This window comes from Hippoglossus stenolepis, chromosome 18, assembly GCF_022539355.2.
Source record: "Hippoglossus stenolepis isolate QCI-W04-F060 chromosome 18, HSTE1.2, whole genome shotgun sequence".
In the NCBI taxonomy this organism is placed as follows: domain Eukaryota; kingdom Metazoa; phylum Chordata; class Actinopteri; order Pleuronectiformes; family Pleuronectidae; genus Hippoglossus; species Hippoglossus stenolepis.
In genome coordinates this window covers 2,783,039-2,801,559 of record NC_061500.1, presented here as the reverse complement: position 1 = coordinate 2,801,559, position 18,521 = coordinate 2,783,039, and the positions used below count along the sequence as shown (strand labels likewise).

Genomic DNA, 18,521 nt, shown 5'->3' with positions numbered 1-18,521 from the left:
ACAGGCAACCAGCGTTCTGTAGCAGCGGCGGCTGGGACTCATCAACGAAAGTGATGTTGTCATTCACGACAAAGGCAAACACAACAGATTCTCCAGTTCAGGGTCTTGTGGACTGAGTCCAGCTTCACTTCGAACTTTGAATAAACACGTGAACATCTCTTTGTGCAGCAGCCGTGGCTTCAGGGTCTGTGGACTGATGAGTCCCGCAGCCACGGCTCAATCACTGCAGGTCACTTTCACATTTTCAGAAACCACAGGCCAAACAAACAGCCCGATCCAAACAGGAAGGTTTAGAACGAGCACTGCAAAAATCAGAAGAGGAAAAAGGAAGAAAGAATCGGATGCAAAGACATTACTCAGGCTGGGGACACAAGATGCATTACCCACTCACACACTAACATCCAAAAACAACAACATTTATTGTTCTATTAAAACACTTTACACATAAATGCCCGAACTTGTCTCCTGCAGCAGCCTCAAACCCTACGGGGAAAAAAACACACTGCTGCAGATCCTCTTCCTTCTTCTTGAAAAGTATCATCGACTGCTCACTGACATCTGGCCTCATTTCATCTGCCGTCAAGTCGATTAGTCTCTCAGCTCTTCGAGACAGTTACCCCTGATCCGTCTGTCATCGGAAAAGAACTGCACCACAACCGACTTTGTCTCATTTGTTTCCAAAACACTTCGATGTTCTGTCTCTAATTAACATTTCAGTGGTTTGTATTGAGCTTCTTATTGCAACAAAAATGAGTGAGAACTTCTATTACGTCCACGCTCGAGGGGGTGATGTTTTGCTGTAGACAACGTCAATAAAGTTCTCTTCAATGAAATGTTTTACTAATAATATCTGAAATTGAGGTCCTCTGTCTTCTTTCCTCATCTGACAATTTAACGTCAACAACCAGTGATAATGCTCAGAGTACTCAGTCGTCACCACTTCACATTGACTGTGTGTAAAGATGGACGACTTGACCTCCTCCCTGTTAGCGGACGGGACATGGACGAAACTAAAAAGTCAAAGTACAGGGAACTAAAAACATTGACTTGATACCTCGGCTTCAGTCGGTGTCCCTCGATATTTTCGCAGAGTGGGAGGAAGTGGAGATGCGTTGTCCACCACGAATAGGTCTTACATCACAGTTCACATTCCTGCAGCGTTTCTTCTACCAGACATCCCATCCTCACATTGCATGCACAGCCGTCAGGGGCAAGTTGGGGTTCAATGTCTTGTCAAAACATGTGGACAAAATTGGACATGCACCCTGGAGGAGCTGGGAATTGACCCATCGACCCACTCAACCTTCTCAACCATCTGTGACTGAATCTGCCTTTCTGATAAAGTGCTCGAAAGAGACTCTTCTTCATCGTGGACTCATCTTTGCTTTAGTTTACTTCAATGTCTCGTCCAAATTGGACTAGAGACAAGTGGACAGCTTCAGTCAAAGTTTGTCATGGCAATAAAACTGACTAATGGTAAAACTATTTTATAATTGTCCTCGCTGTAAAACAACATCAGCTGATAAAATGTGAATTTATTATTATTGACACCCATGAGGTTTCAGGCACTAAACAATCTTTCCAAACACAGAGCAGTTAAAAGTTTTGTGGTTTCCAGGGGTGACAGGAAAATTAACAACGAAATTAACAACACGCAAAAAAACACTGCGACCCCAGCATTTCTTTCCCTGATCGTCATATTGCGTTACAGCCCCGCCCCCCCTCAAACACTTGAACATCTACCTCTGTGAGGACACTCGATGATTTAATGCATAACCCTGAATCACCACAGTGGGAAGTCAACCCTCAACCTGATTCTAACGTGAACCTCAAGAACAAGTCTCAACCGTCTAACTGCTCTTTGAAGAAAAATGTCCTCACGCTCCTGACTCCGTAAGGTCTATAACTCAAACTGGTCCTCACAAGGATAGAGGCGCACACACACACACACACACACACACACACACACACACACACACACACACACACACACACAGGAGCACATCAGATGTTGGACCTCAGGGAACGGTGGCGCAGAGAGAGGCCTTTCAGGGGAAGGGACCAAAGGGCTGTAAATTGTGTTTGATGACCCTAATGGGCTGAAATGGAAAGCAGTAAAGTGGAGCTGAGAGGCATATGGAGAGCAGGAGGACAGGGGGAGGACAGGGGGGGGACAGGGGGAGGGGGGACAGGGGGAGGAGAGGGAAGCAAATTCTGCTTTTTTCCTTTTGACAAAAATGTCATATTTCTTCTCCGCTGAAGCTCCACATGCAGGTCGGCTCCAGGGACGACCTCGATCGTCTGTGTGTCAGTCGGTCAAACACTTTGGTTAAAGCAACACCATGCAAATGTTTCACCTTTAAACAGCAGCTTCATTAAACCAGGTCTGATGGTTCAGTGACTGTGAATAAGGAGATGATCTCCTCACCCTGAAGGTCTGTTCTAGCTCTATGTAACTTTGGAACGGGTTGGATCTCCTGTAAGAAGAGTGCAACTGACTGATATTCCTCTTTTACACATCACAAACTCATCGGAAAGTCGAGCCCAGGAAAGTTATAGTTATAGTCACTTTAAAGGTTCAGTGTGTAGAATTTAGTGACATCTAGTGGTGAAGTTGCATGTTGCAGCTGAACACCTCTCACCTCACCCTCCCCTTCCAAACGTGACAGAGAACCTGTGGTAGCTTCAGTTGTCATAAAAACCCAAGTCGAGACAAACACTGTTGATGGTTTATGAACCCACTTTGTATGATTCTGTCTCGTGCAGCTGTTCAGGACGAATTCAGACTCACGTTGGCCCCAGAACAGCCTGAATTCTCGGAGGCACAGATTCACGAGTCCTGCAGGACTAAACAAACGTCGCCCTTGGACAAGCGCAGAGATCTGGAGTCAGTGAAGTGTATCAAATATAGAGAGTGAAATGATGTCATTCACATTTCATGCATTAGTATCACAGAGGGGATCTCAGGTTTCCTGTTTGGTTACAGGCATTTGTTGAAGCGAAGCTCAATTGAGCATGGTCTGATTGTATTATCAGAGAGCCTGACATGCCCAAACACAGCCCAGGAATAATCAGCTGAACCTGGCTTTCTTACATCGAATGTGAAATTCTAGAATAGCAGAGTCTTAAATACTGTATTTACAGCGAAACCCGGCCCCTGGTCGGCGGCTGGCTGGGTTGTAATGAGGGCTGGTGCAGGAATGAGATAGGCAAGAGACCAAAGACGGAGCCCCAGCTGAAAACAAAGGGCCTTTCTCTTTCTGCCACAGTCATGCAGCCGGCCTGGTTGATAAGCTGACACTGGATCTGCTCTGGTCAACACCGTGCCCCCGGTTTATCTCCCCTCCAGTCTGTGAGATATCCCCCCCGAGCGCCAGCACAGGCCACACTCCGCTGGAGCAGCATGACACGTCAGTCAGGAGCAGGAACACAGACTCCATACTGTACCTCATGATAAGATATCAAAGCAAAGGTTGGTGTCTCAGATTTTTGTTTTGTCAGGGACTGAAATGGACGAGTTAAGCTACAGCAATACTGTTTGTCCAAATTCTGTGGTTTACATTATTATTTAACGTAGGAACAAACAAGGGCAGGACGAGCCCCCTCCCTCGGCACAGTGTGTCCCTGTAAAGTTAAATTTATGTCTGTGTGGTAAACAATATTCTATGTAATTCCTTTTATCTGTGAATCTCATGAAAATAAGAAAAACCAAATGGTCGTTGTTTTCCAAAAAACTACTAAAAGCCACATCAGTGAGAACGTTACGTAGAAACACATGCGTCGCTGTAAATATTCACTAGATCATCAAATATGTCTAAATCCACCTCAGAAAATAGGTCCCAACAGATTTAAGTATTTACTCCTGTTTTTGTAATGTTTGCTAAAAACCAACAGTGGTCAGCGGTTGTAGGAATTACGACATTTAACCGTTCAATATACCAACAAGTGGAAAAACCCTCCCTTTGTTCTCAAAACAGTCGAAGTTCTTTGTGCCGTTTATTCTACTTTTTAATATCTTGTGGCCAAGATTCTTCTCCGTGTCAACAGGACGCCGTCGACGTCTTTTCTGCGATGTCCCGTTCCACGATGTCAGGGTTCAGATCAGTGTCAGGGGCCAATGTCTTCGCCTCGGTGACGCTACAACCGAGGGCTCAAGAGATCATCAGGTTTAAAATACAACAGCCCCAAAGACAATCTACAGAGCAGGTGCTGCCGAGCGTAAATCGGAGTCGTTAACTCGTCAAACAGAACGAATAATCTCCTTAAGCCTTTGTATCGTGGAGCCGAGACAATGCTGCACTCACCGTCTTTCTAAAGGCTCAGTGGCAGCAGGCTCAAGCAAGCAGGGACACTGTGTCTATTCAAAGTGTGTGTGTGTGTGTGTGTGTGTCTGTGTGTGTGTGTGTGTGTGTGTGTCCCACCCCCATCTATAGGTGAAGGTATGACAGTCAGGATATCAAGTGGATCACTCCCTCAGTGTTCATGTCTGCAGGCTGATGAACAGACAGGACCGTTTTACAGGATCCCTTAATGTTCCTGTCAGACGATAACGTGGGATTTTCTGTTCTGACTTGAATTCAAGGTTTTTTTGTCCTCAAGCCATAAAAAATCCAACATATAATGTAAAAATAAAACTGTTTCTTTATTGTCATGATAACTTACTTCTGCATGTATTTGGTCCAAGGTCGTTTCCCCCCTCTCTCATTCCAACAATGATTCCCCCCCCCACACACACAAAGCGAGGTCCCTTAACAACCTAGAACCAAAGCGAGGTCCTTAAAGAAAAGAGTTTTTCCAGTTTGTGTCTGACCTGCACAGCGGCCCTGACCTCTACCTCATCCATCAGTTATGGGATGAAGACCAACTGGGATTCTTAACGTTCAGCATCAGTGTTGGACCTCACTGCTTCAGTTGTTGTACAAATAACAAGTACAAATACCACACAGTGCCAACCAGTGCAGGTTCATATAAGGTCATCGTGACTTTTACCTTTGACAACTGAAATCTAATCAGTTCGTCTTTGAGTCCAAGAGACAACTAAATAAAAGTTAAAGCCATTCCCTCGAGGTGGTCTTGAGCTATCCGATTGGAGAGGCCCAAAAACATGTTTTGTGAGGCCAATGACCTTGACCTTTCACCACCAAAATTTAAACAGGTCATTCTTGAGGCCTTAATTAATGTTTGCAGCAAATTTGAAGAAATTCCCTCGATGTGTTCTTGAGATATCGCGTTCACAACAATGGTAAGTACGTATAAGTCATATAAACTGTTTTCGTTTATGTTCCGATCAGCTGCTGAAAAGACTGAATAGTTAAATTCTGGAGGGACATGGGACAAAGTTTCAAGGTTAAACAACACATTTGATGGCTTCTCAGTCTTTCTGCCGAGTAAAGTTCAACATGAGCATTAAATAGGACTGAAAACCGACTTTATCCCCCAGAGTCTGAAGTTCTGCGAGTGACAGTTCATCTAGCGTGTGATCATTACCTCTGCCACTTCAATTCCATTATATCTAATTGCATTGAATACATTAGCTGATAGTGTTTCAGTGTGTTTTTCCAACCCTGGAGTCAGTCACCGGTCCAACCTGCCGGGACTTGAAACGTTCGAATCCATCACACACTGTCACATTGTCTTTCGTTCTTCTCACAGTTACAGTATCGCTGCACGTTACGGCAACTGAGGGTGTTTTGAAAAGTGTGAGGACGATGTTTGGGTACATTTGTTAAACACTTAACACTTAAAATCTACGAGCATCGTGCCACGACGCTAAGAGAACACGAGGATGGTGCCTGAACGTCTCCGCAGCCGTCAACACGTTCTGTATTTGTGGGAAAACACAGTAAATTAGGGCAGATGTTGACAGGGGCACACCTGGACTAGATTCCTGTTTATTACGAACTACTGTGTCCAATCAGCACAAGTCTCCTCTGTTATGAGCCATGATAAATGTGTGAAGGTCTCGCTGCCTGTCACACGCGCTGGAGGCCAGAGCTCTATCATTAACACACTCACACACACACACACACACACACACACACCAATGAACACTTGCTCCTACAAAGGGATAATCAAATGGCAAGGTCCGTAAATCTAGCCAAGACACAGGTATGCAGACGTTCTCAGACCGGCTGGGTCTTGCAAGCACCAGTAGGCAAATTGGCCTGGAAAATGCACGATGGCAAAAGTCTGATGGTTTGAGAAAGAAGAAGGTGGCGGAGCTCGATCCCACTGTGATAACAATCGAAAGAGCGTCATCGTTAGATTAGAAATCTGAAACTAACACAAAGAAAACAGCAACAGTAGCCTGCTGCAGAGTGTTTAAACAAACAGGGAGTGGGGTCATAGTGCTCAGTGTGTGTGTGTGTGTGTCTGCGTGTGTCTGTGTGCGTGGTTTCACCCTTTGAATTCCAACAAAGCCTGCACTGTCTGAGGAGATGCAGACAAAGTAAGACAATCACGACAATGCATGTGTGTGCATTTAAATGTGTGTGTTTCATGTGCACGTGAGCGACTGTGTGACCCTCTGTTGTGGCTCAGTGTTGTTCTGAGGCTGAGGAGGTTGAGTGTGGTATTAACACTCACGGTCGGGGATTGTATTCCCAGCAGGACCACCCATGATAGAAATGGTCGGGATCAAAGCGTCCACCGAATCGCCAGTGGTGGTCCTGGGATGTATAATAAGATCATGGACCATGTAGGAGGGGGTGAGCCCTTTACATTTCTCAAACTGCAGCTAACGTCCACTCGAAGCTGCCTATGCAGGCGTGTTATTTTTGACACTAGCTCACCACAGAACCCACAAAGTCAACTGTCAAACCACCACAGAGGGCTGCAGCTGTCTGATGTGGTCGTTGGTCGTCCACCGTCATCCGTACAAATTCAGGACAAAGACTGACGACAGAAAAGTGCTAATAAAGTAAGAGCAGAGAGAGTGAAAGAATAAGTTCAATCAAGATATCAGCCTTGGGGAAATGGGAAAACCATTGAAAAATGATTAAAGAAAAACGTTCCTGGGTGTTTTACCCTGACCTTTACAGAATCCTTCCCTTGAGTTTTGCTTAATCCTGCAAACTAACAAACAAACAAAGCCCAGTGAAAACACAACCTCCTTTGCGGAGGTAATAACGTCAATTAGCCGAGTGCAGATGCATCGTTACTCTCTGCACGACGCCAGACTGCTGCAATTAAACATGCAGCTAGACATTATTATAACAATACACAATAATCAGTTATTTCCAACAGAGTGGATGCTGGTCTTGGATCAATGAGGGGGGGGGGAGGCTGGGTTCTATCAAATATTTTGAAGCGATATTGAAACATCCGCCTCGGTTCTGGCACTAAAAGCACGATTCCTGTTGGGTTTGACTCGAGCTCGGGCTAATTTTCTCTCGGGCTCGGTGGAGTCAGGGCAGAAAGTAACTGAGATGAACTCTCATCTACAAGACGTCTTATCTCAAGCTCTGTGGGGAGATTCAAACTCATCTGATTCGTGACAGGAACAGAACACATTTGAATGACTGTTCATAAGAAAGAAAGAAACAAGCAAAATAATATCACATCCATCTAAAGGATAAAAAACAACTGACTGACCTGACAGCAGGTGGAACCGTGCACTTAAAGCAAAATCAACAAAAGCACCTTCACGTTGTGTCCAATGATCACACACACACACACACACACACAAACACACACACACAGTCACTGCAAAACAATCAGAAGAAAAGGGAAAATCAGTGCGTGTGCATGTACCTTCACATTCCGTCGCCTTTGACCTTTCACGTGCACTAAATCCGACAGGAGGAATCCCAGGAGCAGGTACAGTCCAACATGGCAGAGCATGACTGCAGGAGACACTGTGGGTCTGACCGCACTTCAGCTCTGTTCACATTGTGCCCACAGGCAGGACCTCTGCACAAGGCAGGAGGCAGATCCAGCTCCCTGCAGACACACCCACACACCTACCGGGTGCACACCGCTCCACTTTCACCAGCCATACGTTGAACAAACAATCCATCTAATCTGGTAGGAGGTGTCGCCGGGGGTCCACTGGCCCTCGGGCAGGCCTCCGTGCACCAACAGAGACACTTTAAACTGACAGAGACAGATGTAAAGTCGTCTGGGACAATTTAAAGACTCAAAACAACCAAAGTCTTTACAATAACAAATACATTCTACATCAGCCACAAACAGTCGGAGCATGCATTAGATGTTCTGAACACAGTAAATCCTTAAATGAGGGTTAACTGGCTCAAAATCCGCCGGAGTGAATTCCTGCTCTTTCCAACCGAGGGAAGTGGAACAAAGGGAAACAGCGACAGCGATGATGTGAGGGAATCCCACTGCTTTCACACACACACACACACACACACACACACACACACACACACACACACAGACACACACACACACACACACACACAGACACACACATGGGTTATAGCCGGAGTGAGCCTGCACACCAGAAGGAAAAAAGTAAATCTCTGTTGGGGGAATTACAGGAGAGGAAAACCGCAATGCCCAAACTCAGCGAAACAACCGCAGTTAGGAGCATTTGAGGGGAAATGTTCACCACAGATTCTCTGAGGCTGACATGATTTACACCAGCGATTGACACAGGAGGAGACCCCCCCCCCCGCACCCCCTGCATGAAAGTCAAGATCGGTGCACAAGTTCCCTGCCGCAGGAAATGTTATGTCACGTCTTTTGGGAACAAAGGAGTGGTGGTCGAGCATAAACAGCAATATAAATAAACGAGGGGCGAGGAAGGTTGAGTCGGGGTGAACGGAACCTCAGGGGGGGGCTTTAAAACTGCTGGGCAGATGTGCAGAGGAAAATCAATATTCCCCTTTGTGAAATTATAAACTTCTCCCCGACAACTAATGTTTTCCAGAGATATGTGTCTGCTGTCTGGCGCTGAAAATGTAATCAACTTTAAAGGGGAATTCTGGTATTTTTCAACTTGGCGCCTGTTTTTAAATGTGGGTGTCGGCGGCAGGGACACACCCACATTGTAATGTATTGGGGCAACTGTGACAGTCCATGAAATGTCCACTCAAAGTTGAAATCCTTATTCTGGGTCTTTGCAAAGAGGGAACATTACACATGTCTCGCTCGGTGTGAAGTCTCACTCCCGAGTCTTGTGAGATTTGGGTTGTTGCACGAAGACTGAGGTGCAAACATGACTGAGTTGGAGATTGGATTCTACAAAGAGAAACTATTATGGCTGCATCTTTTCCTGATGAGGACAATCTTGATGAAGGATTGGACCTTGCTGGCCGTCCTGACTTGTTTGAGTCGGAGTATGTGGACAAAGAGCTCCTACAAACTGAGGAGCGAATGAAAGACAATAAGAATCGGAGGGACAAGTCGCTGCTGGACGGTTGTGAAGCTTGTGGTGGACATTTCTGTCGCAGTTGCCCCATAACATTACACTGTAGCCACTGCCACCTTGAAAGGGAAGACAAGTACTGTTCATTTGCACATGCACAGTTATAAACATAGAATGCAGGTTGAAAAATACCAGGTTTCCCCTTTAAAAATTGTGTCTGCAGTGCAAGGACGTTGGTCCTGGAGGAGCTGGTCAGAGGACAGTGACTGCATGTTGCTGATCCGGCACTTTCCATCAGCTATCTGATTTATTTCCAGAGCATAGCTAACCCAAACTGAATTATGTTGTGGAGAGACCAATCATCAGAGCAGGCTGGGACTCAGATTAAGAATTGACTGCTTTGTTACCTTCATCCATTTTTCCGAATCATTAATCTTCTGTCCAAGCTTCCCCTCCTTCAACAACCTGCTTCCTCTTACTCCATGATTTAAGGAACCTCCTCGGCTCGTCTGTAATTACTTTATTTTATATTGGAAGCAGTTATAAACTTCATCCACTGCGATGAGAAGTTTTGGCTCATCTTTAATAGAGCACATGAAAGCGAAGCTCGACAGTGAGCAGAACCTTCCTGATGATTATAGAAGCCATTCATTCATTTCTTTTACTTTTTTTTGGGGTGGGGGGGGGAGACATGTTTCCTCGACCTTATGTTTTAATTTAGCAAATGGTTCCTTCAACCCGTTGTCTCCCCTTCACTCGGCCTTTGATGCATTATGCAACTCGGAAAAAAAAACCCCCAGAAAAAGAAACTCTCCAGAAGTCACCAGGGGATTTTAGGAGATTATCTCATTTTAATATTAATCTTTTCCTCATTACTCTGTCTTGAGGAACAAGAGCTCCGTATCCCACTGTCTCCTCTCTGCTGCTGCTCTGACATGTTGAAGTGTGTCATCCTGCTGCAATGCCAAGACTTTGGCTGAGCAGCTCCCAGCGTGATCAGACCACTGAGTGTTTCTTCATTTATTGTGTCAACCTTTCAAAAATAGCTCGGTTTCGCTTCGCAGAGCTTCAACACAAAGGCTGAAAGAAAATTACTATAATGTCAGACTAATCTTTATTTCTCTGAATAGATATTTCATGCCATATGTACTTCATATACGTATATAAGGATGCCGATACAAAAGAGGCTCATTATGATATTGGAACTTGCCTGAGGGCCAAAACTGTCAATGTTTATTAAAATATCATCACGACTGCTAAAATTATTTACTTTTCCATGTGTCAAAAACATAACGTCCACGAATCACAGAGCTCTTTCGACAAGGGCTGTCGCTTTTTCCAAAAATCAAGTTTGAACACAATCTGTTTGAATGTATTTGACAACTTTGTTTGCTCGCGTCCTTAATTTTCGTAGAACAAAACATTACTAGCTTACTTTACTAACGCAATAGGTCAAGGTGATAGTCAGCGCCCTCTGCTGGATCACGAGGCATCACAGGTGTATGTTTAATGCAACAGTGAGAGCGCCTGATGGTTTATGAAAGAGAAATTGTAGTAATCGTAGTTTTATGCTCTCGGCACAAGTAGCTAGTTTTGTGCTAGCATGCCCGTGCTAGCTGTTCATACAATGCAATGGGGAGTAAAATGGGAATAAAGTTCATAAACCCCACCTCCTCCATATTAGCAACTAGGACATGGACCAAACTAAAAGAAAAGTTACCAGCGCAAGATGGCAGCGCCCATATCCAAGATATTTTGGCTTCATATTTGTACAGTGGAAGAAAGTAATCCATCTTTATTTATGTATTTTTTTAAGTCTTTGGGCAGGATCTGTAATTAAATGAACATGATTCGTAGCTTCTTCCCGAAAGCAAAGCGCAGTAATACCGATGTTTGGCAAAGCGCGGAATGAGCAGTTTCTCTGTTGAAGCCTGCACCGTGCCCCCTAACCCTTCATCTTCGAGCCAGACCTGGCAGAACGTCCTTTTTGCATGTTGACAGAATATTCTCTAACATCACGACATCACGTGGACCACTTATCTGCCGCCGGGCCTTACTCACTCTTTCCAGGCTGCAGCAGATATTTAGAGGAATCCTGGGTCTGTAATTTGAGCAGGTCTGTCAGCACGTCTACCTGTTGAGCAGCCTCGCTCTCCGGGGGACCACAGCAGAATCAGCAGTATCGAGATCAAATAAAGAAATGATGGTGTTTGCTGGCATGAGAACACGTTTGTGGCTCAGGGTGTAATCGCTCCGACAGTTAAAGGGATGAAATCAGCTCTTCATCCACACACCAGAGAAACAGTTTCCACCGGTTCGAGCTCTGCTGACGGGCCGATGACACGATACCCAGAGTTCCCTGATGACATCCGTAATGATATCTGTGTACGAGCAGCTCATCCCACAGTCTGAGGAAGAGGTGAACGTTGGGTAACCTGCACGTGTGACCCTCTAGGTGACCCAGCTGGACGACTCTGACCTGGACCTGACCTCTGACCTCAGCTCTGACCAGCTGCTGCCTCGGGCAACGTGGTCAGAAAGTCAGAGAAAACAAGTCGGAGAAAAACATGGACCAAAACATGTTGAAACAAATGAGGCTTAGCTGATGTGTAAGCAGATAACGGTTGATGCATGTTTAAACTAGAGATCAGCAGCGCTCGGTTAAAGGCAAAACTTAGTCGCCAATACAAAATGTCACAAGATCCAATGTGTAATTTATTATCTAACAGAGAGTTAAGTGCTTTAAAATGACTTAAAAACGATTTACTCTGTCAGGCTCTCGCCCCGAGTTTCTGTAGATCTGTGGACCTTTTAGTGAGCATGTGTTTCGATGAACCAAAAGTCTAAAGCAGCAAATCTTCACCTCATGAGGAAAAGTTGTTAAATCTCTAACATAAGTTCATTCATTTATAAACGACAGTAATTCCAACAAACACGGGACAAGTCCATCATGAGGGTTCAAAGCCATCAACGTGCTCTCAAGTTCAGAGCTCTGGCTTTGTAATTACATGTTGAGCCGAGGGCCCTGACCTCCAGGAGTGTTTAACATCTGAGTGCATATCGGAGGAGCTGTACACGAACTGGCTGAGTGCCCGTCTCCAAACAGAGCACCTGTCAGGGGACCCGTGGCCCCTGACAGGACATGCATCAAAGTCGGGAAACCCCAACAGTGTGGCCCCGCAGTTAGAAATGTTCTGCTTCAAAGACGACAGCAGCGGAGCAGAGGTGCATGTTGTTAATGAAGTGGTCTGTGGGACTTTAATGAGAAACAGGCTGCGTCCAAAAATCACTCCCTAATTCATTCATCCATGTTTAGTCTATAAAGTGTCAGAAAACGTCCGAGGGGACAAACGGCTGGTTAATTAAGTTTAGCATAAAGACTGAAAACAGAGACGAGACAGATTTAGACACAAGTAACGAGCAGGCAACAGAAAATCTGACACAGACAAACGAAGACAGATGATGAGGAAGAGTCGCAGCTGAGGATGATTTCATTTAACTACTAAGCAAATATTCTGCTCAACACAAAACAGCAGGAGACGTCTCTGTCGTCCACCTCATCACAAAGGCATCCTGGTGGAGAAGCACTGTGTCTGGCGGGGCGGGCATGTTCTGCTATCTGTGTTTAAATCAGGATTATAGTCTGAGCACTACTGTAAGAGGAACCAGAGCCTCACTGGTTATGTCAGATGTTAAAAAACTAAAATCTAAATTCATACCAGCTTTTCTTCTCCTTCATTTCCAACCAGTTCAGGAACTATGTTTTTATTCAGTCTGAAAATATTGAATCTGTCAGTCAACTGGGATAAATCAAGTGATAATTCTGATTATTACAGAAAAACACCTTTAATTGTTCTTAAATCTTTGAATTTTTGCCTAATTATCCCACATAAAGAAACTAAGAAACTATAAAATACAAAGATGATCACAATAGATTACAGCAGATTTTCTTGCAGAGTACATCTCATGTGGGAAAGTGTATAAAAAATGAAATTTCACAGCAGCTGTGCTACAAAAACTCCTAAATAATAAGTTTTCCTTTGGTTTTTGGTTGTTACTGTTTTTTCCCCAGATTCTTTCCCATATTTTAATCTGCTCTGCTTCACTTTATTGGAATAAATCTTGGCAGATGACGTTTTAATGATTTCATAGGGGACTTTGACTCTGAAACTGTAAATTTTTTGTTTGGCGGAAATGAAAGCTTTCACTTATTTTGTGTTCTATCTTCATTTACCCTGAATCAGTAACATCTGTACTGATGTGTACAAGTGTTACCTTCATACAAATACCAAGAATACTCATATAGACCCTGTGGTTGCAGAGATGTATACTGTTAATTTTAGTCATGCCATTTTCGAGCATAGGCCTGAGAAGACGTTAATATTTACAATAAAGACACCGACATATTTCCAGAGGTAAAGCAGATGTAGGCTGTGAAAATATAAAGAAATTAACTGATTAATCGAAGCAGATTTTCGACTTCAACACCCAGATGAACCTTTGTGCAGGCGGCAACAGGACTAATGGGCCCGAAAGCCGACAGGTCAGGTACACACACACACACACACACACACACACACACACACACACACACACACACACACACACACACAGGACATGTTTGTTTTACAGATGGAGGCAGAAGAACAAAACGAAACCAGTGAAACCAGACCAGAGGACTGTAGCCGCCTGCCTGTCCAGAGCTGGATGTGATCACCATGACGACTGGTCAGCTGCACAGACTCTAAAGCGTCCTGGTCACAGCTGTAAAACCAGGCAACTGTGTTTTCTATTTGTTTGTTTGCTCTTAACGCCATAAATGAAAAAGGGGTTTTCATTTGCCGTGACCACAAAGAGCACTGGGAAGTGTCTCAGCGATAAATATGAATCGAAATATTCCACTCACGGTTCTGCCAAGGCTCAAAAATGACTCATCGTCGGGATCGCCCAGCAAATCCTCCAGGTCGTTCGAGGACAGCAGGAGATTCTGCGAGGACACAGAGGGGGACAATTTCTGAATGAGACAAAAGTTCAGCTCTAATGAACGAGTTGTTAAAGGATCAAAAGCACACAAGTCTGTGCATTTTTGCTTTTCAATCCTCTGTTGATCTTTTATCATATACGACACTTTGTGCTGTCAAAGTCTTCACAGCAGGAGTCGGAGCGTCTGGGTTTATCCCTTCAAAAGCCTCCTGGCTTCACCTTAAACACCTCAGGGACATGTCGGAGCCTCGCAGTTTACACAAGTCGGTGGAAACATACCAAATTTTAATTTGTGCTTGGTTTTTCTTTTGTGTTCGTCTTTCCTCACCTCCAGGAAGTTGTTGGTGTGCGGGGAGCGGGGACGCTTGGGGGCCGTGGCGATGCAGCGGGGCGGGTGGTGGCTGCAGTGCTGCTGGGCGGCGTCCGGGTCGTCCATCAGGAAGGTCAGCTGTCTGAGGTGACCCTGCAGAGACGGAGACGTCAGACACGCAAACATTAAAACCTCAAATTACAGAAACCATCTTTAGGAAAAATGCATTTGACGTGTAATCCTCAATTTGGTCCATGTCCCATCTGCTAACGTGGAGGAGGCAGGGTTTATGACTTATACTGCAACCAGCCACCAGGGGGGGAAGTGAGGCGCTTTGGCTTCACTTCATGTCGTCCATCTTTATTTACCATCTATAAATTAATGAGAAATTGTGGTGTAATGGTATAATTGCCTTCGTGCAGAAGAAATCAGGTGTTTATAACAATGTGAGTCTGTCTGAGTGTGTGTCTGTTTGCACGAGTGTGTGTGTGTGTGTGTGTGTGTGTGTGTGTGTGTGTTCTGTTCAAAGACAGATAAGCATCACGTTACTTTGTGAAACCACCACACACACAGATCGAAAATTAATTATGTCTCTAATATTAGAATGTCGATGTCTAATTATTCAAACGTGCTGTTGCAAATCACACAAATTAGAAAACTAATTTTAACGAGCTGTCTGATCTCACATCAAATCTCACAACAGGTGGAAAGTGGGAACAGGAACAAAAGCTCGTCTCTCATTTGATGAAAAGATCATATTTCACAGACGCTTCGTTTCTGCAGAACCGCAAAACCCTCGACACCTCCGCCAGATAAAAAATCCAATAATGCTCTATATCCTGAAAATAGATCAACACGTGTTACTTTATTCCATCTGCTTGATCTCGAGTTCTGAAGTCGATAATATACACGTTTAAAGGCTTAAACGTTAAACAAACCACTGAGCCAGTTGTGTGTCTCTTGTGAGAATGTGAGACACGAAGCATCATGTTCAAAACCTGATAAGAAACTTTGTGTGGATCAGAAAGTTGTGCAATAAACATAAAAGACCTTAAAGAAGAAGGTGAAAGGGAAACAGCTTGTAATCCTGAGAACATTTCTAAAAATACACAGTTTGACACTAATGGCTTTCAAAACAGTTTAGTTTCTGTCACGTGCACTGAAGGACGTCCAGAGGCAGGACTGTCACCACCTCTGACTGTGGAAGACCTCCGTCCTCGGAGCTCCGTAAAAACATGTCCTCAGGGGACACGAGTCGATGGAGAATCCATTCTGTCTGGTGCTAAGGACAAATCCAGATGCCGCCTTCCAAAATTCTTCTCCTCAGCCCCACGAGGAGAGAGTCACACTCTGGCCGCTCTGATCCTCGGACCATGTGAGTGATGGTTACTTCTGCCGAGGAGGTTATGTTTTCACCCCTGTCTGTTTGCGGGTCACTGTTACCTGTCACTTTGTTTAACATTGTGAGATAGAGTGTTTTTCTACATCTTGATGAAAAGAAATCAGGAGGTTTTATGTGTTTAGGCGACTGATATTTATGAGTGTCTGTAATTTGGTGCAGATCCAAACAAAAATGCAGATCTATATTTAAATGTGGTTTCATAAAACGACAGAATACCCATAATGCTTAGCAAGGTGCATTGTGGGTTGTCAATATAAGGTTTTAATGGTAGTTTTTTCATGTTTTATCTTCCTTTGAGATGAAAACTTAAAAACTGCATTAACACAAACAGAATCATGACGCCTGGACGTTCTCTAAGACAGAACCTCAGTTAAGTTTCGTGAGTCTTCACCACACTGAAATAAATGAAAAGTAAAAAAGTGCCTTACTTGAAAAATACATGCATAAATCTAAGAGTGTAATCAAAGAGTGGAAACATTTACTTCTGCTTAACATGGAGTTTGCATGTTTTCCTCCCGCAGCGCAAAGACACGCAGGTAAACAACAAAAGTGAAGTGAAATGACCTCATGTTGAAACGAGGACACCGAGGGGGGGGGGTGGAGATACTTAACTCATCCTCTGTCCAAACACTCATCAGTGTTCCCCCTGTAATTTGATGTGCCGCCGGTGCACTGGAGGTGATTGAAGTTGCGGTTAGAGCAGCTTACAGGGATTTCTACGCATACTTTATAAAAACAAACACATGGTATCTAAGCATTACAGGCTACGCGTCTTTGTGTCAGTGATGAAAGGGTGAACAGGGTGGGATCAGGCCACAGAAAGGGAATATCTACTTGTGTGTTCTCTCCTGTCAGTGTGTGTGTGTGTGTGTGTGTGAGTGTGTGCGAGCACGAACAGACATGTGTGTCCTTTTCGGAAGAAAATTCAATTGAACTGAACTTGAACACGTGTTTTTTTTATTCTGACACCGTTATTTTAAATATCATCTGGCTGATGTAAAAGCATTCAGTCATAAAACATGTTTTATTACACATGCAATATAGTAGATCATTTTAAATCAAACGTGGGCCGTTCAGACAACCTGAAGTTCACTGTTTCTTCAGCCGAGGGTTTGACCTGAGGTTTGCCAAATAAAACTTAATGAATTCGCTTTCTGGGCATCTTGTAAATGTTAGAATGAAAGGAAAAGAAAAAGGTGATTGATGGTTGATGATTGCGGGTTTTTCGTGTGATTTTGTTCAGGAAAACAACAAACTAACATCACTAACATCACTTAATCCATGAGTCCAAGTGTCAGCTGGACTCAGTGTTTTGATGGGTGACAGTGACCTTGACCTTTGACCTTCGACCACCACATTCTAATCAGTTCATCTGTGGGTCCAAGTGAAAGTTTGTACCAAATTTGAAAGGATTCCCAAGAGTCGTTTCTGAGATATTGCGTTCACAAGGCAGAAGTTCATCCTTTTATTCAACTGAACATCTTTACCACATTTAAAGAACTTCTAACAATGAGTTCTTGAGATGTTGTGTTATGCCTCTGATCTCTGGCTTAGACAAACAAAACAAGTTGTATATAAAAACCACTTACTTCAAACGGGGTCTCAAATCCCTCGATGGTGCCCCCGACCATGAGCAGCCCGTCGGTGCTGATCCCCAGGCCGTGGTGCACCCAGTCCACGCTCTCCAGCAGGGAACAGTCCACGTACACCGCCAACCGCTTTGCCGACACACTGACGCCCACATGGTGCCACTTCCCGTCAGACAGACCGCCGACTGGGAACCTGACGGAGACACACAAGCCTCATTATGTAACCGCGTCTCTGGTTGTGTTTGTCTTGAGATGAACGTGGAACGAATTAATCCCGGAGATAAATCGGAAACCACGCTCGGGCGCTGTGACAGTTAAAAGATAATTAAAATGCAGATGTGTTTGATTCCCTCTTCACCCGTTGAAACCTCTCTCTACTAAACAGGGAGATTCAGGCTCTGGGTCAGAAAGCGTTTGGCCCGAGGAAGAAGAAACATCAGAAAACAGATGGAACTTCACATCTGTTAATGTGTTGAGGTTTTTAGGAATAAACACTGTTGATCGATCAATCTGGAGGAAGATGTTACGACACATGGACGACAGCAGTGGAACGGGAACAATGTTTAATCAATAATAAAAAGGCAAAAATGTTAAAAACAACCTCGAGAACAAAACTGCTGACAAACACAAGCTTGTCTATTTCGTCACAACCTACCAACGACATTACCTACAATGCAACTTGACTGCTAACATTTTGTTGTAAATTCCTGTGTGTTGCGCTAGTAGCAGCTAATGTAGCCTTAAGCCGCTAGCCTCAAGCAGAGATGAGGGATGTTTTTTTACGAATTTCAGGTATTTTCATCTTGAACTTTCCTTTTATTTTAAAACTTGTTGTCTTCAGATCCGACCAACACCGACTCAAGTGACGTCGACCTGAGGTGACGTTGGTCGTGGCTCAGATTTGGT

The 18,521-nt window shown here is 44.3% G+C and overlaps 1 protein-coding gene across 1 annotated transcript in view; it reads right to left on the bottom strand.

Moving 5' to 3' along the window:
• The window catches only part of si:ch211-196i2.1 (collagen alpha-1(I) chain), a 72,236-nt gene that overhangs the window by 29,026 nt on the left and 24,689 nt on the right, over nucleotides 1–18,521 (bottom strand). The window contains exons 4-6 of the mRNA XM_035184531.2: nucleotides 17,616–17,808; nucleotides 14,643–14,777; nucleotides 14,238–14,318 (exon numbers count right to left, since the gene is read on the bottom strand). Of these exons, the coding sequence (XP_035040422.2) occupies nucleotides 14,238–14,318; nucleotides 14,643–14,777; nucleotides 17,616–17,808 (409 nt within the window). The remainder of the gene's footprint in view (nucleotides 1–14,237; nucleotides 14,319–14,642; nucleotides 14,778–17,615; nucleotides 17,809–18,521) is intronic.